This window comes from Pteropus vampyrus, unplaced genomic scaffold (assembly GCF_000151845.1).
Source record: "Pteropus vampyrus isolate Shadow unplaced genomic scaffold, Pvam_2.0 Scaffold225, whole genome shotgun sequence".
Classification (NCBI taxonomy): domain Eukaryota; kingdom Metazoa; phylum Chordata; class Mammalia; order Chiroptera; family Pteropodidae; genus Pteropus; species Pteropus vampyrus.
The window spans coordinates 2,251,267-2,278,578 of record NW_011889006.1 but is presented as its reverse complement, the minus strand read 5'-3'; the positions used below and the strand labels follow the sequence as shown (position 1 = coordinate 2,278,578).

The 27,312-nt window shown below is 47.2% G+C and overlaps 2 protein-coding genes and 1 pseudogene across 5 annotated transcripts in view; 1 reads left to right on the top strand and 2 right to left on the bottom strand.

Moving 5' to 3' along the window:
• PPARD (peroxisome proliferator activated receptor delta) overlaps positions 1-2,303 on the bottom strand; it is a 71,055-nt gene extending 68,752 nt beyond the window's left edge. For all 3 annotated transcript variants that reach the window (XM_011373527.2, XM_011373524.2, XM_011373525.2), the window contains exon 1: positions 2,149-2,303. The gene's annotated coding sequence lies outside the window, so the exon portion shown is untranslated. The remainder of the gene's footprint in view (positions 1-2,148) is intronic.
• Positions 2,304-7,147: 4,844 nt separating this feature from the next.
• On the bottom strand, positions 7,148-26,354 carry DEF6 (DEF6, guanine nucleotide exchange factor). 2 transcript variants are annotated; one of them, XM_011373522.2, is made up of 11 exons: positions 26,177-26,354; positions 16,141-16,281; positions 15,264-15,449; positions 13,159-13,395; positions 12,931-13,077; positions 10,958-11,066; positions 10,458-10,756; positions 9,246-9,412; positions 8,937-9,135; positions 7,948-8,038; positions 7,148-7,740 (listed from the first exon to the last, which is right to left on the bottom strand). In XM_011373522.2, exons 1-11 carry the CDS (start codon positions 26,270-26,272, stop codon positions 7,517-7,519), a joined length of 1,896 nt encoding a protein of 631 aa, XP_011371824.1. In that variant the 5' UTR covers positions 26,273-26,354; the 3' UTR covers positions 7,148-7,516. The 2 variants fall into 2 exon arrangements, with proteins under 2 accessions (XP_011371824.1, XP_011371825.1); XM_011373523.2 differs by lacking the exon at positions 15,264-15,449.
• Positions 13,783-13,901, top strand: LOC111747502 (annotated as a pseudogene).
• Positions 26,355-27,312: the final 958 nt, after the last annotated feature.

The window sequence follows — 27,312 nt, the reverse complement described above, 5'->3', positions numbered from 1 at the left end:
ACTTCATTAGAAAGACCCATTAAAACCCTGGAAGGATGTCTTTCACAGAAACAGGGGACTCCTTTTGTTCCATTTTGCCCAAATTCCCCCAAGTGCTGCTTATAAGGGACTCAGGGGTCAGTGGAGAGGGGACTAGCTCAGCCATCCACAATCCTATTCTTTTCACAGAAAAGGGTCAGTGCACAAGAGGATTCCAAAACTTTAAAGTCTGGTCTAGCTGGTTCAGTTGGCTCCCCACCAAAGCTCCTGAATGTTGCCAATTCTGTGTCCAATTCTGACTCAAAGACAGAAAGCACGATCCTCAGAAGAGAAGACCTAGAAACCTAGAGCCAGGTAAAACAACAGACCTTCATTTCCAAACGTGAGAATGTGTCACGCTTTCTGACTCCTCCAAGACCAGATTGGGCAGAAACAGAAGATATGTTATTTCCTCACAATCTCTCTAGGGGACCAACATCAAATTAAGGAGCTCAAATTGAAGGAATCTGAAAAGAACTTTCTGCCTAGAAAGGTTAAATATCCAGATACATCACAAAAGTGGTGGGCTCTCTAGCCCCAGAGAGAATGATCTTGGAACTAGAGGCAACTCAAGTTCCTGAAACAGTCTAACTAATGCAGCCACAGAGAATGCCCAGGCAGATATCGACCTAAAATCTCATGTTATGCCTGGGAAAAGGGAACAGAACTTCAGTGTCAGCCTCCCGCTTGGATCCACAGGAAATTAAGCTCCCAAGGAAAATAGAGATAGAACCTTCAAGGGAACCTGCTGAGTGATCAGAGGACCTGACATTCAGTGGGTCAGAGATGAACAAGGGAAAATCAGCAGCTTTAATAAAAATCAGCAGCAATAATAAAAGGGACAGAAGCCTTCCAGCTCTAGGGCTATGGGGCTGGCAATTTTAAAACTCAAACAGGAAAAAAAATGTCCTGGAGTCAGCATGGAGTGAAAAGGCTGAGGGCCACAGGCATTCCTTGGGACATGTCTTTTGGAGACTTCTCTTATCTCTTTGGAATGAGGCATAGGATAGAGGGTGGGAGAGAGGGCAGAGACAGGCTGAGGTACCATGATTTAAATGTGTCTGATACGTCCAGAGTGGAAAGACACAGAGCTGTTTCCTGGAAGGGGAAAGAGTTGGATAAGGCCTCCAGCTATGCCTGGCACACACCCAAATCAGCCGCCAGTCTCTTCCCAAGGGTTCCTGGAAGTCAACAGACCCATAAAGGGGATGTATTAAAGCTGAGGTTAGAAGAATGGTCTACGAATTGGACATCATCCCTGATGCAACGCCTCAGTAAGTTCTCCAACACAGGCATACCTGCTATTTACCTCAGACATTTAGCTTCTTACTTCAATTAGGGGCTGAACACCCTCACCCTAGGGATATCGCAACGCAGGTCAAGGGAAAGCGGATGACAGGAATGCAGGGCACAGGGCTGATAAAAAGGAAATCAGAGGGGCAAAAACTGGGCCTCTGAGGGAAGCCAGGATAGGAGGGGTTTAGGTAAACAAGGATTGCAGACACGGGGCTCAAAAGCCTAGTAACACCTCGAGGAAGATGACGGGGAGCTCTAACACTGAGAGGGCCAGGCAACGGGGAAAGGAGGGGACAGGGATGGGAAAGGAGAGCAAAGACTAAGAGGGCAAGGAAGGACGAAGGCACATGACAAGGATAATGAGGGGAAGAGAGAAGATCCCCAAGGAGACCCTGAGTAGAGGGCAATGGATCTGGAGACATCAAAGAAGAGATGAAGGGAAGAGGCGAGAGGCAAGGATGGGAAGTGGGAAAGAACCTCGAGCCTGAGAGCTGGCTCTCTGAACACAGAAGTGAGAGGGGACGGAGCCACGAGGCCCAAATGGGGTCACAGAGTCGGGTGGGCAAACCTGAGGTTCGAGCTCAAACAGCGATGAAGGTTCAAAGGGCTGGGAGGCACAGGGGCAGCGGGGCCAGACTCCAGGAGAGCAGCGGACCACTGCAGACTGGCCGGGGTCTGAGCGTCTGGAAGCGACAGTTGCTCGGTCCGCGGACCCCTGCTGCTCCCCCCGCCCCACTCCCCTCCGGGCCTTGCGCCCCGGCCCTATGGGCCGTCTCAGCCCAGTCCCGCCGCTTCCCTCTGCTGCCCCGCCGCTTCCCCTTGCTGCTTGCCTACCCGTTTTCCCTGACCGGGGAAGACCTGTCCTGGCCGCCTCCCGCGCCACCACTGCCGTCCCGCAGCCTCCACAGGATCCTCCGGCTCCTGCCAAAACTTTTCCCATTAATCCCCAGCTCCGCAGCAGCCGCGGCGTCACACGCTGCGCGGCCCGCCCCGCCCCGCCAGCGTGACGTCACCGCGCAAAACGGCTTTACCCCGCCCCAACTCCCCGCCCCCTTCCGCCCCTGCCGCGGCCAATCACCGCGCCTCCTGGGGACGCCTCTGATTCTGCCACTCCGCCCACCGCACGCTGCCCTAGGCCCGCCTGCGGCGCCCTCTGGTGCAGGATCCCGGCGCGGCAGCTGAGGGGAGGAGCTAGGAGGGAACGCTAGGGCCAGTAAAGCAAGTCTGGCAAGGCTCACAAAAGGGAATTTAAAGCTGGAAGGGAGTTAGTACATCTAGTACAGTCTCCTCATCCTCCAGTGAAGAGGAGATGCGTGACTTGCTGTAAGAAGCAATAGAACCCTAGTTTTCAGACTCCAGATTCCACTGGAGGAGACTGTGCTGCTTGTAATTTTAATAAAAGGACTTTCTTCACTCGAGAAGCTTCTGCAATTAGAAATTTATGGTTTTGGACTTCTTACCTATCTTCCCATGTACTTATGTAATAAGTTTGCCCACCTAAAAATGGGGAGCATCCTCCCTGTTGCAGGAAATTCTATTCTTGCTTTCTTAAGCCAGTTCTTTAGGACCTGGAAAGGATCTGTTATCCCAACCTGTCCTTTCAGATATATCACAAAAAGGTACCTAGTATCTGAGAGGCACTCTGGTGGAAGAAGCTGGGTTTGTCATCTGGCAATGAGCAAAACTTGACTCACTGGATCAGTGGGTAACTTCCTCCTCTCCACCATTTTTAAAGATTACCCCTCCCCTCTCATGCACACTTGTCAGGTCACACCCTCAGATACCTGGACGATATGATTTTTTTATCTTTTTGTTTCTTTTTTTTCTACTTTTAAAAATGAATATGCATTACTTTTGTAATTCAAAAGTAAAAGGTCAAAACCTTCCCTAAGATTTCTGCAAATTTCTGGGGATTAATATTCTCTTAAATCTCTCTGCTTTTGTGTCCCTGCTTCTTCAGGGCTGTTGTAGGATCATAGTTCAGAAATGTAGAGATGAAACTTTGCCCTTCCTGAGGACTGCCCACACTTCTTCCTACACAAAACATTCATGGGTATAGAAATCATTATGATGCTCTGGGCCTTGGGGCAGAGTCAAGTATGCATTACAAAGAGTTTAAACTCACACAGTAGACATTCTTTAAAGTCCCTTTCATATTCCCAGTTGAGGTTTTCTAACTGGCCCTTTACCCCTTAGAGCTCGGCCTTTTTCCAAATCACTTACCTCTCCTCCCTGACCCACTATTCTCTCCTCTATCCCACTCTCTTTGGAGAAAAAAAAATTCCTCTGGCTTTCCAGACAGAAAGAAACATCTTAGCTGTATCTCTTCATTCCTGGATTCCCTGTCAATACTCATGCTCTAAAGATCTCCCTTTCTACCCCTAAGAGGGTTATTCCCCTAATAAAGAGCTCTCTCCCTAAAAGAAATTCTGGGAGCACTATTAAGATACTGTATTTTTCACCTAATTTCATTTTTATATTTAAAAGGATAGATATATTTAATATAATATAGTTAATAAATATATATTGTTTAGACCAACAATTCCATTATTCATTGCAATATTGTTTAAAACAATAACAAAAGAATTGGAGATAACCTAATTGTCCAAGAACAGAGAAGTGTTTAGATAAATTCTGCGGTATGCTCCTGATGGAATATTATGCAGCTATTAAAAATGATGCCTACAGATTTGGTAAAAAAAGTGGAAAATGTTATGATTTGATATTTAGAATGCAATGATATGTATAGCATATACAGATATGTATACTGTTTAGAAAACAAAAATTAGCATAGAAAAAACTGGAAGGAAACAGCAGTTGTGTTTGGGTTGTGGTTCTGTGAGTTTTTATCTTTCTATATTTTTATTCTGAGCATAGTTTTTTTTTTGTTCGTAATGGAAACATGATTTGTTTTTTAAGAACAAAAAAAAAGTCTTCCTTATGTTGAACAAAAATATCTATCCTGTTGTTGCTCCTACCCAATAGTCTTAGTTCTAGCCCTTGGAGGTAAACTAAGTCAAATTGTTTTCTGCATAACGGCCTGTCTGAAGTTTGACCCCATTTTCCTACATTGTTTCTTCTTCAAGCTACAACATCCCTCATTACTCATATAAAATGATCCTGGTGCCTTTTGCCACCCAGATTGATGGCCTCAGAATGTGCCGTTTTATGGCTTTCCTTGGTTTTGGCCACTTAACTTCTGAATCACATTCCCATATGGGGAATCTCTCACTTTAGACTCTTCTTCCACTTTAGAAGCTGAAAATTAACAGCTTCCAGCCTCCTTTGCAGCTTGAGCTTAGTCACATGACTAAGGCTTCCCCAATTAGATGCACTGGAAGCTGAGAAGATGAACTGGGGAGTGTACATAATCCCTTCAGGTAGAGCAGCAGCTCCACATAATTTCCAGTTGTAAGAAGCAGCAGTTGTAAGAGCAGCAACCAGCACTGGTGTTATTCGCCATGGAAGCAGCAGCATCCATAACCAGAGATAGCAGCTGGGGTGTCTTCATAAGAACTGTTGTGTGCCATGATTTGAGGTATTGTTCCTCACTATACAGTCTCCAAACTGGCTCTTTCATTCCCTCAATTATTTAAGGAGTTTCTCTATACTCTATCAATAAATTCCATTTTTACTTAAATCAGTTTCTGTTACTTGAATCACAAATCCAGACCACTACAGCTTTCCTGAACCCTCAGTTTGCCTGGATTTGCCACAGGCACAGCCTAAAGTGGGAAAAGTTGGTCCCTACCAAGCCTCTGCAACAATTTCCAGACCCGCCAGAGATCTCAGCTATGAAAACCTGCTCTGATGCCCAATTACAATATAACTGAATGATATCTTACAATGTGGAGTAAGAAGGGTAGATTCTGATCCCCTCCACAGCTATTTCAGGCTCTAACCAGTAGATGGAGGCTTCCTTAGCCTTAGCCTTGGCATTCTCCCAACCCCTCTCACCTACGGCAGGGGCCAGAGAAACAACTTTCAGCTGGCACCTCTTCGGGCTGGGCAGACATTATGCTTAAGAAGGAGGCTCTTTGCATATCCTGGCAAAAGTCTGAAACAAGCCTCTTGCTCTCCAGCCAGTCACCCCTCCTCACATACAAGCCACAGAGGGATGACCTGGGACCAGAATGGCTGTGCTTTCCAGGTGGCCTCAAGTTTATGGGTATCTCTGAGGACATCAGAGATTGTATATACTCTGCTTTGTCCAGGATGTTGGAAAGGACAGAAGAGTTATTTTTTATTCCTGAAATTAAAAAACTGAGAAATATCCTCTCCTGCCTCCTAGTACTGCCCCCAAGATTGACAGTCCCAGTGTGGATTGCATTCAGACATCAGGGTGATCTTTATTTCACTATCATACACTTCAACCATCTGTGCCTCCCTGTGTCCCATCATAGAATATTCAAAAGCCTGGAATGGAGGAGGAAACTGAGGCTTAGAGTTTGGCTTGCCACCTTAAACCTAAACTCTACCTAGCTTCCAAGGATGTCTATAGTCAGGCGTCATTCTGCCTTTCTAGTTATAGGTCCTTTATAGTAGTATCTTCAAAAATTTTTGCCCTTATATTCCCAAAAGAATATATGAGAACTACGTAGTTCCTTCACTTTTTTAAGGTGAAATCTAATATTTCCCATCATTAGTTTAAAACAGTAGTTGCAGAGGATGGATGTAACTTCTATTTAATAAATATTGACATTTTAATATAAAACTGCTATATTATCCTTTTAAATGTATTGACTCAGATCCCATAGTGATCTGATGTTCACCATTATCCATTTTAAAAATACATGAACAAACATTTCTTTAGCAATAGAAATTTACATTATCTCTTTTTCTCCTTGTACTGGTATTTCTATTCTACTTTCTCCTCGATTATCTAATTTTAATATAACATATTTTTATGCTTGAAAGTCTTTTATTGATCACCATATCATATATCTCTGCAACCAAAATCTGTATATAAATTGAAATTAAAAATTTTTAAGGTTTCATGTAACTATAAAGCTCTGAGAGAAATTTTCTTCTGGTTTGAATAACCATTACAAATATTAGCAACACCTAGTTGAGCAAAACAATATAAATATTATGATTTTTATAAATGTTAAACATACATAAAAATACATTTCAAATATATTTCTTAATGAAATCCATAGCTAGTTTGTTCTCCCAAGTAGTTCATATGTTCATAGTAGAATATTACTTATTGTTAGAATGAGACTTCATTAATTCTAGTCCTATTTTTTCACTTTTAAGCTGAGAAACATTGTTCACATGATAAGTAGATGAGAATTTAGGGTTTTGATATAGCAATGGCATCTAATTCTGGGTCGTTTGCAAAAAAAAAAAAAAACCCACAGAGATCTATTTTTAAAATATTGTTAATGATTCTTTAGCTGACAATGCAATTAAGTCCTTCCAGATTTTGAAAATAAAAATTGAAAAACCTCCTGACTTGAAAACAAAAAGAATTTGTTGTCTAGTTTTTGAGCCATTCACTTTCTCAGCATCCACAGTCCTATACTAACATTTCAAACTGTTGCTTTGTTTAGTGTTCCAGGAATTTTACCCTTTTGGGTAATCCGCTATTGAAATAGTTAATCCTCATATGACACAAAAAGTTATGTACTACTATTATCCCTATTTTACTAACATGGAAACTGAAGCACAGATGGTTACAGCAACTTGGCAAAAATCACCCAGTTAGTAAGTGGCAGAGTGTGTTTTCCTAGCCACTGCACTATATACCTTATTCCTTCTGGAACTGATAACTGGACTTGAGGGAAGGACGAAGAGAAGAAATGGCAGGAGAGATGGACAGCAGACCTGATCAATAATTCACTCCAAGAGCAGTTTTTATTTGGAAATGTGCCTCCATAACTTAGTGGCAGTTGGGGGGCATATGGCCCCTGGCTTGCTTGTTTATTCTTTTCCAGCCCAGGGAATAAGGTCCTTGGGGTTAAGGCACAGGGGTCAAGTTCTTAAGGATCAACATTCCAGGCAGCTTCAGTGGTCTGGGGCCTTGGGCTGATGCAAAAACGAACTAGGTTCCATTCTGGACTGTTTCATGGTTGGAGAGCCTTTGCTCCTGGCACCAGGACCTCAGCTCCCTCTTTTGCAGGGGCCAGTGTCACCCACAGGCCAGCTGTGGCCAGGTCCTGGTGGGCTTGAGGTTGGCGAGAGAAGCGACTAGCAGATGCTAATTTTCTAGTTCCGGGTCCAGTTTATCTTCCTGAGGGGTAGAAGCCGAGATGGGAGCCTCATCCCCACCATTGAGGGACTTCTGCTGTTCACTGGTGCTGAGTGAGGGAGTGTTGTTGCCCTGGGATCCCCAGCGGGTCAGACGCTTTAGGGAGGAGTCACGGCGGGCAAGTAGAGGGGGCTGGAAGCCTGTGAAGGAGCTGCTGGTGGTGGGACGCTTGTCTGGCAGAGAAAAGGCAAGCAGGCATGAGTTAGGAGAAAGGTGCATGCAAAGGGCAGAGGTCGAGGGGCTTTGCCTCAGCCTTTGGGAAAGGGAAGAACCTCCTGACCTTCAGTCCTATGCTGGCTCTGTAAATCTGAAGGTATCCCTTTTGCCCTCCCTTTTCCCTCCTCACTCCAGGGAAAGCTCCAGGGTCTACCCTTTCTCACCTCCAGGCTCAATTGGATGCATGAGCCGGTTCATCTGGACATTCCAGTGTTTCACGTTGGTGCTGGCCTGGCGCAACTTCCGTCGGGCAGCCTGTTGGGGCAGAGCCAGTGGGGAGTGGGCCAGAGATACTAAGACAGGATGTCTTGATCTTTTCAGGTTCACAGGCCCCTTAAAATCTGACAAAGGCTACTGATCATCTCCTCATTTATGTTCACAAAGAGTTATGTATATATACAGAGTTGGTATCCAATTTCAGGGCGCTCACTGGCTCCCCCAGAAGAGTCAAAAAATAATCATAATTATAGTTTCCATTTATTAAGCAGCTAAGATGTGCTAAGTATATTGTCTTATTTAACCTCCAGAACAGAAGTTAACAACAAACAAGTGCAAAAGAGGTTAAGTGACTTGCCCAAGGGCACGTATTGACCTCTAAACCACTGCTTCACACCACCTCTCAAGGAACTAATGCAAAAACCTCTGCTCCAATGTCCACCCAGCTGTTAGCAGTGGGGTGGTGGGCTTATAGGGGAATTTTACCTTTCTATGTTATATATCTCTGTGTTTGAACTTCTTACAATGACCATGTAAGCCAACAGAACAAAATAACACAATATTAGTGAAAACAAAACATAAAAAGAAAAACCCTCTCCTGTGGAGATTTGGGCTCCAAGGAGTGGATGCAAAATACAGGCTTGGAAGAGCAGGAGGAAAAATTTTTCCCAGATTAATAATGATAAAAATAGCAGCTAATGTTTCTTCAGCCCTTATAACATACTAACTATCATGTATTATCTCATTTAATCTTCATTGCAATGCTATTACCAGTCCCCTTTCCCAGATGAGGGACTTGAAACTCAGAGAGGTTGGGCAGTTCACTGGAGGTCACACAGCCGGGGAGGATACAGCCAGGGTTTGAGGAAAGGCCACGGAACTTCATGTTAATGCACTCACTCCGCCAGCCTCCATCCTATCCCACCCTGGGTCTCACCTCCACGTCCTCATCAGCCCTCTGCCGGTTCAGCCGCACCTCCTCCAGCTGCTGCTGGGCCTGCTGCAGGGAGCGGCTCTGCAGTGCCATCTCCTGCTGCAGCTCTTGCTTCTCCTGCTGTGCTCGCTCGATGTAGCGTTCCTGCTCCTCCTTCAGCTGCAGCAACTGCTTCAGCTTCTCCTCTTCCTCCTCCAGCAGTCTGCGGGTGTGCACTGTCATCTCTACAGCCAAGGCACCTGGCAGGTGCTCAGCCAGTGGGACAGTGGGAGAGTCAGGGAGGAAAACCAGAAGGGGTTCCCTCAGTTCTACCTGGTCTGGGCTAGGCGCACGGCCTCCTCGTCCTGTCGAGCTTTCACCTCCAGTTGCAGAGCCTCTTGAAGCCTCTCCTGCATCTCTTCCAGCTCCTTGATGCGCTGCCGCTGACGGGCAGCCTCCTCCTTCTTCAGCTCCATCTCAGCCTGCATGGAGGCCCGGGCCTGCAGGGGGAGGAAGAGCCAGCTCAATGTGGGCATAGGGGAGGGAGGCGGCAGGTTTGCTGCCCTTTCCCTAGGGTTTTGCTAGACCAGCCAAACTGGCTATCTCCAGGTGAGAATCTGGGGAGTTCCTTCATGTCATAGTTTCTTGATCTCACCCCTTTCTGAGAGCCTGGCTGGGTCAGATAATGATCAGTGAACAGATGCTATATGGGAGAAAGGGGCTCAAATCACCCCCTTCCTAGCACCAGCCTTAATAATTATTATTATACATTATAATACAATGTGTTATAATTAAGGCTCGTGCTAGGAAAGGAGTGACTATAATTATAACTTTTGTAACAACTGTTTCCTCATTTGATCCTCACCATACTTCTATGAGCAGAGTTCTGTTAGCATCAACGTATCACTCACAGATAGGCAGGTAATTGAGGCATAGAGGCTAAGTAACTTGCCTGAGATCCTAGAGCTCCTGAGAAGTAGAGCTGGGAATGAATCCACGTGTCTCTGACTCCAGTTCTAGATCTCTTAAATCCTAAATCTAATTGCCTCTATAGGCCTAGTTCTCCTCCACATTCGTCCCGCCTTCCTCCCATTCTGCATTCCCAAAAGTGGTTTCACTGTAAACTCGGAACTCAAGTCTAGCCTAACCTAGTCCAACCTTGATCCAAACTCATCCCTAAACACATGGTCTTTAACAGCTCCTCAGTCCAAGCCCTGCCGTCAGCCAAGGGCTTGGAACCAGTCCTCAATCTACACCTAACACTCGGCTCCAGCCCCACCCTTCTCTCAGCTCAGGCCCCGCCCCACACCATCTCTCTCCTCAAGCCATTCCTCAGCCAGGGTCCAGCACTCTCCATCCTTATCCCACAGGCTCCGTCCCATCCCCATCTTTCAAGCCCAAAGCCTCTGTCCCTACAGTCCCTCATTCCAAGCCCAGCCTCTTCCCTCAGCCCATAGGCTCCTCCCTCGGCCCAGGCTCCGCCCCAGGCCCCGCCTCCGGTCCTCGGCTCTCATTCCCGGCTTCTGCAGCCCCTGCGGACCCCACCTGCTCCGCCTCGCGCAATTGGCTCTCGAGCGCCTGCTGCAGCTCGCGGTGCTGGCTGCGGCGCCGCTCCTCCTCCTCCTGCAGCAGACGCTCGGCCTGCCGCTGCGCCTCCTGCAGCAGCTCCAGCTCCTGTAGCTTTCGCTCCTTCTCTTCCTGCAACTGCTGCAGCCGCAGCAGCTCCTCCTCCTTGGCTACTCGGCGCCGCTCCCGCTGCTCTCGCTGCTCGCGCCGCTTCTGCTTCAGGTCCTTGTGCAGCGACGCCTTCCCTTCGGCCTGCAGCCGGATCGCCGTCTGGATGGCTGCGGAGGGTGCGGGAGGGAGTCAACAGGGAGCTAGTCCCGGGTTGGGGGTGCCTCGAGGTAACCCACCGCCGGAAAGGGGCCTTAGGAGTCGCTCGAGTCCAGTCTCCAGACTCCTGCTGGACAAAATGTCACCACCCCCTTTTTGCAAATGAGGCAACTGAGGCTCAGTCAGACCCAGGCCACCAAGTGAGTACTCACCAGCCGTCCACTCCTGGCGCTGGCGAGTGTCTGAGGCGCTCATCTCGTACGTGCGGGAGGCCGTCTTAACACAGAACATGCAGCGCTTCCCCTCCCGGTCGGGGAGCACCTGGGAGAGAGAGGGCAAGGTCCCCCAGACAGATTGGCTTCACTGGGGTCAGGGCCATACCCGTCCCGCCCCAAGGGTGCTCCAGCTCCAGCCCCTACACGTCCCGGCTGACCGTCTTCCCTGAGCATCCCTCCCATTCTGCCAGGAGCCTGTGCGGCCGGCTTAAAGGTTATGGGGGTACTTATGTCCCCACAACTCTTATAGCCTTTGCTCTTTGGAGGTGGGGTGGGGTCTTTTTCATCTTGGTATCTCTCCACAGGGCATAGCATCTAGTGACTACTCACTGTTTATGCAGATCATGCTTGAACACCTGCAGTAACAGGGTGTCCTCACTATCAGACCATTCATTTGCACATTCATTTCACAGATCTTTTGGAATTTCTACTGAGTGCCACTCATTGTTTTAGGCATTTGGGATACTGATGTGTTTCTACCAGACCAAATCCCTGCCTTCCCTAAGCTACATTCTCGTGGAAAATAATCGCTACCGCATATTGAACTTCTTGTGTATTCACTCCTCCCACGCAGCCTTGCCAGGCAGGCATTATTAGCTCCACTTTACAGAGAAAGAAACTGAAGCTCTAAGAGGTTCAGGAACTTGCCCAATTCACACTGCCTGTTAGTGGTGGAGCTGAGATTTTTGCCTAGATCTATGCTCTTTCCACAGTGACACCTGTTTTCTCATTTGACAAAAATGTACAGAACCTAAGATGGCTATAATAATTTTTTTTAATGTAAAATAAACGTTGGTGAGGATGTGGAAAAATTAGAACCTTCATACATGGTCAGTAAGAATATGTAAAAAACAGTTTGACTGTTCCTTAAGAAGTTAAACAGAATTATCATATAATCCAGCAATTCTACTCCTAGGTATATAACCAGAGAATTGAAAACATTTGTCCACCCAGAATCTTGTTAATGGGTATCCAGAACAGCATTTTCCCACAAGAGCAAAAAGATAGAAACAGCCCAATATCCATCAATAAATAAACAGATAATCAAAACTGTGATGTATCTACAAAATGGAATATTATTTAGTGTTAAAAAGGAATGAAGTCCTGATCCCTGCCACAACTCGAATGAACTTTGAAAACATGCTAATTGAAATAAGCCAGGCCCAAAAGCCTACACAAAAGCCCACATGGTATAATTCCACTTACATGAGGTACCTAGAATAGGCAAATTCATAGAGACAGAAAGTGTCAGGAGTGGGGGATAGTGGGAATGAGTTATTGGTTAATGGATACAGAGTTTCTGTTTGAGGTGATGAAAAAGTTTTGAAAATAGATAATGGTGATGATTACACAACATGGAGAATGTACTTAATGCTACTGAATTGTACACTTAAAATGGTTAAAATGGCAATTTTCATACTATACATAAATTTCTCTACAATTTTAAAAATTATTGTTTTAAGCCTCGAAAATAATAATGGACAGAGCCTAGGAAGGAAAAGAGAGGGGAAGGAGGAAAGGAGAGGGGTGTGGAGCAAGAACAAGGAGGTATAGGTTGCCAAAGGGAATGGAATTTGGGTGAAGGAGAAAGACCTTTAAAGAGGATGTTGAGAAAATTTTGCTGTGTAGTGTGAGACCTAAGCCATCTCTTTGGAAATCTTCGGCAAAATCTACATTATTTACCAATGACTTTAGTATATGATTTGCATTTTGGCTTTTTGAAAAAGTCCTGACATGGATAAGAATGGCCTTGAGGTACCCAGGTATATTTGGGTTATAGTCATCCAAGCAGAAATTTGTCACTGTGGCTCTTCTCCATCTGCTCTATTCCTTACCCCCTTGTCCTCACACCACACTGGAGACCTTCCGGGCCCTGAGATATGTTCTACCCCTTCACCTGTCCCCCTCACCTCCACGCAGCATTGTGCGTCCAGTGGGATAGTACCCCTTTTCTCCTTGCACTCTTCACTCCCAAAATAGCAGAGGCAGCTGGGCTGCAGCTGGAACCAGCGTTCTGTCCAGTTCCTTCTTAGGTGCCCTCGCTTCCACAGGTATCCCTGCCAGCCAGAGCAAAGTCAGCCTTCACTGCTCCCCCATCCCTCCTCGGGGTCCTCCCTTAGTTCCCAGCTTGGCCTGACCTGCTTCAGGACATCTTGGATGAGCTCCTGGTAGACCTCGTGGATGGCCATGCTGAGAGTGTCCCGCCCCACGCCTCGCAGACAGCGGCCGGAGTTGAAGAGCTCCAGGAACTGCCACACACTGAGACCCCCAGTGGTCTGGGCTGCCTGGGCCTCCTGGGCCAGCAGCTCCTCCAGCTCACCCAAGTTCAGCTCCAAGCTCATGCTGCTGAGTACTTTCTTCAGCAGGTATTCCACCTGGAGGGGGAGAAGGAAGGCCTGGTGATTGTAGCAGGCAGTGTTGCAGAGTACCAGCACCAGGGGGCGCTCCCATCTGGCACCCAGAGCGTGGGTAGACGTGATTATCAGAAGCAGGGGGTTTGGGGTGGGGGCAGAGGACTAAATGTTGGTGGACCCCAGGTAGAGATTTGGGAGGGGATCCTGGAGCCTTAACCCCAATTCAGGTATCCTCGCTGCTTCCCCAGCTTCCAGTCCCATTCCTTCCTTCCTTAAATTAAGGGCAGGGTAAAGGTGGGAGCTGAGGACTGGAGGCCAGGCAGAGGCAGCAAATCAGAAAATATCAGAGGGGGTGCAAGGGCCCTCCATTCAATACCCTCAATTTGCCAATGACAAAACTGAGGCCCAGTCTACGTCCATGCCACCCTGAACAAGCCCGATCCCATCTGATCTCAGAAGCTAAGCAGGGTCAGGCCTGGTTAGTACTTGGATGGGAGACCACCTAGGAAGACCAGGTGCTGTAGGTGTTTAAAAATAAAAAATAAGGGATTGTAAGCTGACAAGGTCCTTGCAATCTGTGAGGTCAACCAAGGGTTGCCTCGCCTAAAAACAAAACAACAAAAATAAACCAAACTGAGGCCCAAAGGGGGAAGTGACGAAATCACACAGAAAGTTTGTGGCAGTTAGCACTTGATTCAGATCTCCTGAATCCCATTTGAGTCCTTATTCTAAGTCCCAACCCTGGAGATCGTCCCTTATGGGAGGGCAAGGGGATTGGGGGTGGGGGTAAGCAGGGCAGGGACAGGAAATCTGTTACAGAGGAACAGGAAGTGGTGGTTGGGGTACATCCTGCTGCAGAGTGTTCACACTGCATGTTGATCACAGCAGCAAGCAGCCTTCTGAGAGGCCACCTGGCCCTGACTCACAGCTATCTGACAAGGGTGCCCACCTAGGTGTCCATATAGATGGACACATGTCCCTTTTCTGCCCCAGCAGAAAACTCTTCAGGACTTTCACTCTGGCAGCTACTGGGTCTCAGCTGGGAATGGGGTGCGGTATTCAGTTCAGGGCTCAGGTGGCTCCCCTCACCCTTCCCACAAACAGAAGCAAGGATACAAATCTGAATGCAATTAGACCTGCCAGCACTTCTGGTAAATACAGAGGACCCACACCTGTATACCCTAATCTAAAGACCTAAATTCACCCTGACATCTTCACAGAGAGGATTAATGGTTCAAGAGAAGGCTGAATGAATGGAGAGAGAGGTGGAGAACAGAGAGAGGGTGAAGGTTGACTGGAAAAGGGGCTACCTGCCTTGGCTTCACCAATGAGTTGAGGAGGGAGGGGTAGGATACCAGGCCTCTACTTCCAGGATTCCCTCTCTGGGGCCCTGAGCTGAGTCTGCCCTGGCTCTCCCCTCTACTGTAGAAGATGGGAAAGGAAAATCTGGAACCAAGACCAAACTTGGTTGCTCACCTTGGAGTAATTAGAGAGATGTCCCAGAAAGGTCTTCCTTCCCCTCATATAGCACCCTTCTCAGATTGCCACGGTGCCTAAAATTCTACCATTTGATCTTAAATGTTTTTGTTTTTAAATGCCCAGTAACGTATCAGGCATTTACACCTCTGTGTAAATAGAATTTGTAGATTATTTTCCTACTGTGAGGGCCAGTAGAGCTCTGAAGTGTAGTTTTGATTTTTCTGGGAGAAGGCACAATTGATATGGGCAATTTAGGCACCTAGAGACAGCTGGATGTGGACAGGTACCCACATGGGAAGACAAAGAAGAAAAAGAATATGGGAAAGTCCAAAGGCAATTTGGCCTCCTTCATGTTTTTGCTGAGGCCTGGCCCCAAGTGATTCAGTCCCTGGGGCTGCTATCACCCTCACCTCATCAGGAACCATGATCAGAGGGTACTTGTCTTCAGACAGGAAGTTGAAAAGGCACCAGAGGCGGAAGGCATCCTGATTGGAGAGCATGCTGTTTCCGTTGTTATCCACCCGGTAGTTCTTCTTGGCCGTCAGGGTCCAGCACAGCTCATCAAAGTGTTCCTTAACAAAAGCCCCCTCCTCCACCTGCCACCAGGCCTGCAAGTCAGCCAAGAAGGCTGCCCCATCCCTGCTCTATCCCCAAACTAGGCTCTAGCTTGTTTCTTGGAGTTATCTATTCCCCTGCTCCCCACCCTGCCAAGTCCATGCTCTATCTTGAGGAATCTTTAAGCTGATAATCAGGTAACTAGCTGGCTCCAACCACCGTGCCCCCCCTACTCATGCTCCCCCACCCCCCACACATAACCACACCTATCCAGTCCCCTGCCAACAGAAACTCTAGTCCCTCAGCCCAGGGAAAATGAAGGAGAAGCGCAGGGGGCCTGGCGGGGAGTGGGCGGTCAAGAAGAACCCGAGAAGACAGTGACAGCCGGGAGCAGCAGCGTGTGGTGGGGACAGCACTGGGGGGAAGATGGAGAGCCCTTTGTAAAGGTTACAGTTCGAGACTGGAGGTGGGCCTAGGCAGGGATGGGTGGAAAGTTATGGAAACATAACTTTCATGAGATAGAGATGAGAGAGACTGAAGATGAGTTAGGTGGGGCAAGGAGGGGGCAAGTGACTATGATGTGAAGGATGGAGATGGAGGAGCAGGGATGCACAGAGGGACCAGAAGTGGGAGTTTATAGAGGGGAGCAGTTGTAGTGGTAATGTATTGGGGTGCTGGCCAGGCTGGGAAGTGGGGAGAGGTTAGAGGTGCCTCCCTGATGTTGGGTCCTACCTTGTCCAGGATGTACTTGTTGAGGTAGGGCATGTATCCCTGGCTGGAAACAGGGCCATCATCATCATCTCGGAAGTGCTCCTCCAAAGCCACGGGGTCATGGGGGATGTGCAGGACCGTGTACAGGTTATGGGACAGCACCTGAGACAGAGTGGCAGTTAGCCTTCCTGCACCCCAACCAAAACTGGGCCAAAGGACTGCCCCCACCATTCCTTTTGACCCCATCCCCATCCTGCCTAAATCCTCTCTATACATTATTCAATTCAATCAGAACTAAAACTTACGTATATACACAATGGAATATTATTCACCCATAAAAAATGATCTTTTCATTTACAACGACATGGATGGATTTTGAGGGCATTATGCTAAATGAAATAAGTCAGACAGAAACAAATATGTATAATCTCACTTACGTGTGCAATATCTAAAAAATAAAATGAAACAAAACAAAACCCTCATAGTTTCAGAGAACAGGCTGGTGGTTGCCGGAGGCCGGGGCTTGGGGGGCAAGTGGGTGAAGGGGGTCAAAAAGTACAAACTTCCAGTTATAAAATAAGTCATGAGGATATGTTGCACAGCATGGTGATTATAGTTAATAATACTATATTTCATATTTGAAAGTTGCTAAGAGTAGATCTTAAAAGTTCTCATCACAAGAAAAAAACGTTTTTTATAACTGTATATAGTGACAGATTTTAACTAGATCTATGTGGCAATCTTTTTGCAATAAATTGACCCTTGAACAAGGAGGTTAGAAGTACGACCCCTGCATAGTCAAAAACCTGTGGATAACTTTTGACTCCTCCAAAAAACTACAATAGTCCTTCGGTATCTATTGGGGACTGGTTCCAGGACCCCCTAGGACACTGAAATCTGAAGATGCTAAAGTCCCTTACATAAAGTGGCATAGAACACTATACAGTCAGTCCTCCACATTTGCAGATCCCCAACCATGGATCTGTTTTCGATCTGCTGTTGGTTGAATCTGTAGATATAAAACCCACAGATAGGGAAGGCCAACTGTATATTGTTGAAAAAAAAAGATCCACGTGTGAGTGGACCCACGCAGTTCAAATACATGCTGTTGAAGAGTCTACTGTATATACAAATGTTGGATCATTATGTTGCACATCTGAAACTAATATATGTCAATTATGCCTCAATTAAAAAACAACTAAAACTTATATACTTACTATGCACCAAGAACTGAGCTAAGCACTTTACATATAATATACTGAACCCCCAAAATAACTGTTAACAACCCTATTTTAGAGATATACACCCTGCTAGGCCTTGAGACATTAAGTAACTCACTCAAGGTCAGAGAGGTGGCAGGACTGGGATTCGAACCCAGGCAGCCGTGCTCCTAGACATTTTATTAAGTAGGGGTGTCCTTTTTCTGCTGACAATGACACTGAGGCTCAAAGGATTCAGTAACTTGCCCAAGGACCCACTGTTAGCAAAAGCCTGGCATTCAAATACAACTTCGCAGATCCCAAAGCCCAAGTACGTCCTACAATGCTGGACTGTCTGCAGGGAGACAGCCCATCATCCCAGGGAAGAAGCCCCAGATTTATCATTGTTTCCATCAAAGACTCAGTGTTCAGGCTGCGGTATACCTACCACCTAGGTGTGTCTGTTCTGGGAAGGCTGTGTGCTGTTCCAATCACTGCCCTTCTAAAGATGGAAGGGAGCTGGAGAGGGCTCAAAGGATCATTAAAAATGGTCCATTGGATGTGAAAGACAAATCTTAGAAGAGATGGCAGCCATGACAATGTGGAGGGAAAACATAGGATGGTTAACAAACCCATAATATTAGAATAGAGAGGTCGAAGTTTGAACAAGGAAATGAGGAAAAAATAAAATTGCCTTCGGGTAATTCTGTTAGAGCACTATGTGAGTGGTTGATTAGTCACAACTGCACAAATACTATGAGCCAACCACTGTATGAGGTGCTTTCTATACCCCATACCTGATCTCCACAACTGTGATACACAGACATTAGTATTCCTGTTTTTCAGATGAAGATACTAAGAATTGGAGAGATTAAGACTAAATGGCAGAACTGAGGTTGGAACTAGATGTGCCTCGTTCTGAAGGCTGCCTCCTTATTAGAATATTGACCCTGAGCATTTTTCCCAACCAGACTTTGAACTCTGGAGACAAGGTCTCTGTTCATCTTTATGTCCCAGAGCACCTCTGTCCTCTTCAGCACACAAAACACAGTCGATAAATGCTGTATTTAAGGTATGATTCCACCACCACCACCTTGGAATCAGTTCCTCTGAGGCAGATCGTCTCAGAGGTGACAAGTGTGCCAAGTCTTAATTTCTTTATTCTCTTTTGTGAATGGAGAGTGAGAAAGGATTGAGATTTCTCCCCAGTGTTCTCCTGGGCCTCAGGTTCAACTTGGCAAAGTAAGAAGTTGGGGGGCTCAGCAGGGGAGTGTTTTTTTTTTCCTAGTTTCCCCCTTGGCAGCCATCCCTGATCCCCACTGCAACCCTCTTTCCCACACTCTTCAAATTATCTCATATGACATCTTTGGTTTTGCCTTCTCTTGTTCTAGAGGACATCTGAGTTTCTTCCTGATGACTTCTGCCCCACTCCCTTATTTTGGTAATGAAGATTTGATTTTCCTTTGAGAAGTACTTCTACCCCATTCTCAATATCAGTGGTATTAACCATTTGAAATCCTACCCCACCTGTCTGCAAGGGTGGGCACATCATAATCACAGTGATTGGTTCAGAGATGGGCACACGACAAAATCTAGGCTAATGAGAATCAGCCCTAGGATTTTTGCTTCCTCCAGTGCAGGGGAACTGGGCCACATAGCAGGAGGTGAGCAGCCGGCCATTGAGCGAAGCTTCCTCTATATTTGCAGCCACTCCCCAGCACTAGCATCATTGCCTCAGCTCCACCTCAGATCATCAGGCATTAGATTCTCATAGGAGCATGGGTCCCTGGTGCCAAAAAGGTTGGGGACTGCTGCTCTAGTGGTAAAAAGGTATACTCTTTCCATGGGATTGTTAAGTTATTAAAAGACAGATGCATCTGACATCTTTGTCCCTGTATGGGAAATGCCTGCTTAAAAAAAGTATCATCAGTGAAAAAAGTGGAGTCAAGGGATAAAGAGCATCATCATTTGAGAATCTGGATCCAGCCATGTCTGAGGCCAATGCTATGCTTGGAGTTTTGGTTATGTGAACCAATAAAAAACATCTCTCTTAAGTTATTTTGAGTTTGGTTTCTATCAGTTATATCCAGAAAAGACCTAATACGTCTGTGATCATAAGATACCAATCCCCATCTGAGAGGTGCCACTGGCTCAATGCTTAGCACTTATAATCCAGGGTGAAATATTCACTTCTGAAGTGACAGGTGTTCTAAGAGTTTTACATACTTCCACCTGTTGCCTCTCAGCCTCTTTTCAAACTACCCACATCCCTATCTTCCTTCAAGACTCTTAAAGTACCTCTTTGAGGAAGCTTCCTGCATAGCCCAATCAAAGGGCTACACTCCAGTGGGGGTGGGTTGAGGGAAGATCAAGGACCTTCATCTTCTAGTTTTGGGGGCCTTGGATAAACTCCTTCACCCTCTGAGCCTCAGTTTTGTTGTCGGTAAAATGGGATAATACCTGCCATGCAGAGGGGCTGTGAAGATGGAATGAGATGATATATATGGAGTGCCAGACTTAGGTCTGCGCAGGGGAAATGTTAGTTTCCTTCCTACATAGAAAGTACAATTTTTTTACCCAATAATTTAACATAGATGCAAAAGACTGGTAATATCAAATCCTAAGAAGGTCGCGGAGAAATGGGAACTTGAATGCCTTACTGGTGAGGTGTGAATTGGTAGTCTTTCTGGAGGGCAAGAATCTATCAAACTTAAAATTGAGCACGAGCCCAGCATTTCTAATCATCCAACTTACAGATGCTCAAGGGACAGAGCAACAGTACAAGAATGTTCACTGAAGATTATTTACGACATGAAGGGCTGGAGAAAGCCTGAGGCTCCTTCGACAGGGGACACATACAGTGTATCATAGACCTGTGTACGGTTGGAAAGATTTTACTTCTGTCATACGTGTGCTCATGGGCAAGTAATTTACTTCTGTCATATGTGTGCTCATGGGCAAGTAATTTAACTTCTTCGAGACCTTAGTCTCCTCTGTGAGGATAATGAAGGGCTTGCTCCATAGAGATTTTTAGAATGAAGAGCTTAGCATAGCACATGATGCATAGTGCATTGCTTAACAAAAGTTGTGAACTATTTTTATTATATCTGTATAAATAGACATAGAAAGATATGCATAATATACTGGCAGGTGAATAAAGCAAGATGTAGGATGAAATGATTGTAAAACAAATATGTGTGCAAAGATTAGGTCGAACCAGGTCAAACTGCTATTTTAGTAGGTGAAAACAATCAAATGTCAGCAATTTCATATTGTTCAACCTTATTTGTATATAGAAAAAATCTGGAAGACTCGGCAAACTGTTATCAGCTATCGCCTCACCACCCCTCCTCAGAAAGGGGAATTTTCATCTTTAACATTAGTCTTTGAATTTTATTAACCAGTAACATGTTTTGCTTTTATAATGAATTTCATTTTTTGAAAAATTATATTCCTCTGTATTAATTTTTTTAAACCAAGAGCATATATTGTTTTTATGACAAAAATTTAAAACTATAGATAAAAGACAAAGGGTGTTATTAACCACTGTTATTAATATACCTTGTCATTAAATTGCTCTGTAATAACATTCATTTGCTGTTCCCTTTTTGTGTGAGCACTGCTGGGTGTTCTACATTCCTGAGGGCAGCAAGGACTCTAATTGCAACCTTCACTCCAAGCTCAGTACAAGTCCCCCACATACCGAATGTTTTTGACCGACTCAAGTCTAACTGAAATGGTCCAATGGTTTCCCACTGTTCTCCGAGATTTTCTCAAGTTCTTCCAGAGGCCCCAGGCCTCCTGTGACCTGGCCTGCTGACTCCATCCCTCTGGCTCACTTCTCTCCAGCTGCTCTCGCCCCCTTGACATTCTTCAGACAGGCCAGGCGCATTCTTGCCTCAGGGACTTTGTACTTATTATTCCTTCAGCCTAGAACATTCTTCTCTCAGGTCATGGCATGGCTCACCCCCCACCCCCTCCTTCCAGTCTTTACCTAGATGTCACCTTCTCAGGGAGAGCTGCTTCTCTGATCACCTTATTTAAATCTATAACCCCATTCTCTCTAACCCTCACTCTCCATATCACTTCTGCTTTGTTTTCCTCCATGTCATATATCATCTTCCATCACATGAGATATTTTTACTTATTTCATTTATCATCTGTATTCCCTGACTGCAATGTTAGCACCACAAGGGTGGGGATTTTTGTGTTTTATTCACTGCTGTTATCACTGGGCCGGGTACATAATGAACACTTAATAAATCTGTTGAATGAACTTAAACGCTTCATGGGGAGAAGTAGGAAAGATACAAAAGTCATGGATTGAAGCTCTCTGAGCAAATTAACCTCACTGAGCCTATTTTTGTATCTTTAAAAAATAATATACAAATGCCCTCCCACCCCAGCATAGAACCTGCCACACAGCAGCACACAGTTATTTGAGCTATTTCTCTCCTTGGTTCATTTGCCTACACTGTCCTCTAAGACCTACCTTCCTCACCTGTACCTTTTGCTAGTGGATCTGGGGAGCCCAAGGCAGAGGCTCTGACCCCTGCGAGTCTCTGTGAGCTGTCAGGTGTCAGGATGAGGAGGAATTAAAGGCTCTGGACACTCAGGGCTCAGGGACTCTCCCCTGAGAAATTAGCAGACATCAGACCGCCACGCTTCCTGTGCCTGGGTTTGGGTGGGGGCGGGGCGGGGAGTGGGTGTGACCAGAGGAGGGTCAAGCTGGAAAGGAAATGGTAGGGGTGGAGGCTAGCGTGTGTGGGTAGGACCGCACCTGCTGATTTCAATCAATCCTCTGCCCTGGAGGCAGGGACTCTCATTATCCTCATTTTACATAGGAGGAAATCAAAGCACAGAGACTTGAAGTGTCTTGCTTAGGGACTCTAAAGACCTGCTCTAAAGCTCTATGCTACATTGGTTTTGGCTGAGCATCGGAATCACCTGGGGAGCTGGTGAAACTGCAATATGCTGGGGCCCGCCCCAATCTACTGACTCAGAGTTTCCAGGGGTGGGGTCCAGGTGTCTAGTTTTCACAAGCTGCCAATCGGCCTTCCTCTGAGAGAACTCCCACAGGCTCCCCCACCCACCCATGCAGCCCCTGACCTCTGGGTTGGCAGCCATTGACCTTAAAGAGGCTTCATTTATTTGTTGTTTCTACCTCTGGAGGCATGTGGGTGAATGGTTCTCCTTCAGAGGTCTGGAGTTCTCTAAAAGCTCAAGTGCAAGAGATAGGAGCTGGTGCCATACCCACGGTTCTGTAGTTTCCAGCCTTCAGGAGTAGATGCAGATACAGGGGGTTTGAGAATCCGTAAAAACACCAAGCAATGACTGCAGAGAGAATCAATAATCTCTCTCTACTACATGGCCTATAGTCTTTAAACATATCTAGGTGCTAAGTGATTCTTTTAAAAATTATACAGATCCTTTTAAGAGTTACTAAATGTATTTTTCTCAACCAGTGGGTATTAAAGCTTAACTACCTGGAATTTTAAAAGATGGGACCCTCTGCTGTGTGCCTGCCGAGAGCAAAAGGGGCTGAAGGGGTTGGGTGTGGGCATCAAAGGAAATACAGAGGCTCAGAAAGGGAAAAGGGAGCCTGCATCAAGGCTCAGTTTCACCTTCTTGATATACTTGATTAAAATTTATTTTCGTAGGTTAGCTGGATAACTTAGTGATCCCCAGCTTAACCCTCGAGCTTTACAGATGAGAAACTGAATGTTCAGAGATGGGTGGTAGCTTGCCCAAGGTCACCCAGCTGGGGAGCTATATAGGTCTAAACCTATGTGGCTTTGAGTCAAGTGCTCTGCACATTATTAAATCATCCTCCCCCTCTTCTTCATCCTAGCCCAAGGAGACCAGCCAGCAAATGTTCTTAATTTCCCCTCTACCAAAGTGATTGTTCTGCCGCTCCAGAGGATGTAGAGCCTGAAGCTCATTAGAGCTTCTTGGTAGGCTGGTGGCCCTTCCTGGGCCCTAGGACTGCCCTGAGTGCCTACTGGACGCTCAGGGGCCTGGGGGACATGACAGAGCCAAGGAGGGAAGGTCCCAATTTGCCCTCTCTCTCTGCCTTCCCAGCTCCTGTCAGTCAAGGGGAAGTGGTAGGCCTGCTACCTCCTAAAATTCTCATCCAGCTGGAGACACATTGCTCCACACACATCTCCAATCCCAGGCCCCTCACCCCAGGCCTGGTATTTGGGGAAGGAAGCTAAATTCTCAGCTGATCCTCTACTAGGCCTAAAACCAAAGCTGCTCCCCTAGGGAAGTAGGTAGGGCCATTTGGAAACCCAGCATTACCAAGGCTCCCCTTCCTGCAGCCCTCTGTCAGAACCACTGGCTCCTAAAGTTCTTCAGAGAAGGAGGTTCTGGGGACCCTGCAAAAAACTCAGTCAACTCCTGAGAAATTTTGTGTTCAACATAAATTCATTCTAGGCAGAAGTGTCATTTTAGTGTCTCAGCCCACCTAGACAAAGGTCATTGTACTTTCTACAAGAATTCAAAGAGAAAAAAACTTATTTGATCTCTTCCCAGAGACTTCTCTTCTCCAGAGAAAACCACCTCGACTCCTTGGGCTTCTCAGAGGACTTGCTGTTCTTCCTCCTCCCTCTGGCCTCCTCATGGCTTTACCCAGGTCAGCCAGTGGCAGCCCTTCTACCAACACATCAGGGGAGAAGTGGTGACTGTCTTAGACATAGCTTGCTCTGGCTAATGCAGGTCTCCTGTCTGGTTCCAACTAAGGACCCCAAGGCCAGGGACAGTTTTAGTAAGGAAAGACTAACTCCAGCATCTTTTCCTTTCTCCCTGTCTTTTCAGGGGAGCAGGTGGGACCCGCTGGTACATCTCTTTCACCCGCTTCTTCCTCTGCCTTCTGACCACTTCTCTATTGCTACTCTGCTTTTCTGGCATCCCCACCCCTGATACCATCACTACTTCCTCCCATTCCCAGTTCTACCATCATGGGCTTGGGGTTGAATTGCCTTCCCTACGCTTCCCTCTGATGACACTGGCTCTATCCTTCTTCCCACCCACCACCCCCAACACTCTCACTGCTAGCTCAGCTCCCCAGAGTGAACCAGTTTTCTGTCGAGTGGAGGGAGAAATCTACCATCAACCCTGTGTGACCAAAGAGGCTGCTGGCCATGGGCTGTGTGAGCTGTGATGTGGTGCAGGCAGTAAACAGTTAAAGTATGCAAGCTCCCCATAGAATCTTCCCTGCAAATACTCCACCTGTGAGGGTGTGGAGTAGGCATCAGCCCAGTTAGAAGCTCAAGCTAGGAAGCCTTACTGGCTGATGGCACCAGAAAAAGAGGAACAACCTGAGGGCTGTACTCTCAATATGTGAGGGGCATACAGAGCTTGGAGAAGTCACAGGGGCCACAGGTAATGAAGTAGAAAATGGTACCTTGGAGACAACAAGTTATGGGGATTGGGATGGCTCCTGTGAGATAGTAAAGGGTCAGAGTGGGTGGTGGATGTAGGGCATGGAGTTTCTGCAGGGATGGGTTTTGGACCATCTGCTTTTCTTCTGTCTATACTGAAGACCCCACTAGATGACATGATCTGCAATAAAAGGATTTAAGTAGAATATAAGAAGAATCTGCCTGTTGGGATGCTTTCCCAGATGATCAAAGATGGTAATGGACTCTGTTCCCTGGGGAAGTCAAAAATCATAGCTCATAAGTCTGGCTAAAGCAACGATTATGGGATAGGACCAGTTTGGAACACTCATTTTCACTGCCTCCAAGTTCAGCAAAGCATGGCATTGTAATGGGGATAGGGGATAACATCTATCCTATTCCATTCATCTCTCTCAGGTTTTCAAGCACCTCCTACTTTGGTCATTAAGAATGGAGGTTTCCTTGAGACTGTACCCCTCCTTTGGGGGTGCCCTGGTCGAGACACCAGGAATCTAGGGCCTTAGCCTCGAGCGAGTCATGTAGTTGGTGCTTAATAAATATTTGTAGAGCAAAAGAATAAACCCCTAAGGCAGGTCCTAGAGAGCTGAGGTCTACCTTGCTCCTGTCTCTCAGTGTTCCCTGGTTCCAATGGCTTAGGGCCTTGCTTCTTTCCCCACTAACTAGGGTGGAGAAGGCAGCACTAACCCAGGACTGGAGAAAGGAAGGAAAGAAACTTTTTGGCTTGCCAGGAATTCTCCAGGGTCAAGTAACGAACTTTAGGCAATCACTGATGGGGGTTCTTCCTAGGCTCAGATTCCACCCCTCCCTACCTGAGGTCTCAAGGCCTAAGATAACAATTTCCCAACCTGGTTATGTGGGGAGAGGGGAAGGGAAAGCTGGGCAGCAGTATAAAGGGGTCCTTAGTCCTTGCCCCTTCCCAGCTCTGTCCCACTTGGGAAGTGGGGCTCAAAGGTGCTGTTCTGCCAGGAGTGGCCAAGCCAGCCTGGTTTGGACTGGGAGAGGCTCTTGAAGCCTCTCTCAGCTCCGGGAGGAAGTGACTGACAAATACTAACTAACTGTCTTTCTTCAAAGCCAGAAGAGGCAGGAAGGAGCGGGGTACGTGCCCAAGCTTGACTCTGGAGAGACGTGTGCTCATCACATGGAGTCTGGGATGTTGCCTGGCCCATGTCCCTCAGAACCCCATGATGCCACCTCCACCCTCCCGACAGTTAAAGAGCAGGGTTCTGGGTAAAGTCTCTGCACGTACCTCCCTGGTCTCTGGACGGTGGGCAGCAGCCTCCACTAGGCCACGTTGCCCCAGTACCAGCCCCCACCCCAGGCCTGGGCCTCTGAATGGCTGGGTGCCTCAGGAGCAGCAGTGTTCATGTCTGGCTCCCAGGCGGTAGGGGCTGATGAAATGTGTCTGCCAGCCTCCCCTGGGCCCCGGGTGCCCCTCACCTTGAGCTGGGACTTGGAGACCTTGCCGCTCTTCTCCACGTCCAGCGCGGTGAAAGCATACCAGATGGACTTAAGCAGCTCCTTGCGCAGGGCCATGGCTGAGGCGCCCGCCCGGCCCAGGGGCGGCTGACACCCAGATCCGGTTTCAGGAAATGCAAACGGCTACAGACCGCAGAGGAGCCAAGGCGCGGAGCAAGAGCTCCACCTGCCTGCTCGTGAGGGCTGCCCTGGCTGGCGGGAACTGGCCTGTTGCTCTTGCAGGGCTCGGTGGCCCTTCTCCCAGCAAGGCAGCTGGGGAACCAGAGAGCTAGAGCCCCAGCTGTGTTCTGTCTGGCCTTCTGGGCTGCCAGAGGCAGCATGCTGAGGGAAAAAGCGAGCTACCCTGACTTTGGAGTTAGGTTGGGGTGGGAGGGGATTGCTGTCTCAATTTCACGCTTACCAGGTGGGAGGCCTTAGGTAAGTTACTCAACCTCCTTGGGCAGTTTTTTCACTGGTAAAGTAGGAAAAATACCCACCTCGTAGAGCTGTAAGGTCTGAGAATGGATGTAAAGCACAGAGTAGGCACTGGACAAAGCATTTCTTTTAGTGCCATTTAACATTACTGTGGTGGTGGGGCTCCTCCCAAGCAGAGAACAAAAGCAGCAACACAAAGCTGGAGGAGGAACTGGGCCAGGGCACCTCTCCAGGTCAGGCGGACTTGGCATGTGATTTGCTGCCTCTCCACCCTCTGGGCTTTGGCTCTAAAAGGCCCTCAGAGCATCGCCCACTCTGGCCTTGAAGACCTGGAGACTGTTTGTGAAGCACGCAGGGGTGAGCCTTGTGGTGGGGCAGCAGGAAGCTTGGGATTCAGGGGCCTCCATATCGGTGCTTCCATTTCTTTAGGTCAAATGCCCATCAGCACTGGGACGCACCCCCGCCCAGGAACAGGGGTCATGGATATTAAAGGTAGGCAACTGAGACACCCCCTTCCTTGGGGCATGCCCCAGCCCCCTCTGCTTCCAAGGAGCTGGTGGCAAGAGTAAACCAGAGCTTGCTAGGGCTCCCAGGAGAGGATGCCTTGGCTGTGGGAGAGGGTTCCATTCCTGGGTGGCAAGAAGGGGCTTAGGGCACATCCACCACAGTGGAGAGGAAAAAAG

Bases quoted from the DNA above. Each gene is read 5' to 3' on its own strand.
- DEF6 (XM_011373522.2), bottom strand. From the start codon at position 26,272: ATGGCCCTGCGCAAGGAGCTGCTTAAGTCCATCTGGTATGCTTTCACC. The intron at 16,282-26,176 runs GTGAGGGGCACC...ACTCTGTCTCAG, and splicing joins TCTCCAAGTCCCAGCTCAAG to GTGCTGTCCCATAACCTGTA. The intron at 15,450-16,140 runs GTAGGACCCAAC...GCCTGGTGGCAG, and splicing joins ACAAGTACATCCTGGACAAG to GTGGAGGAGGGGGCTTTTGT.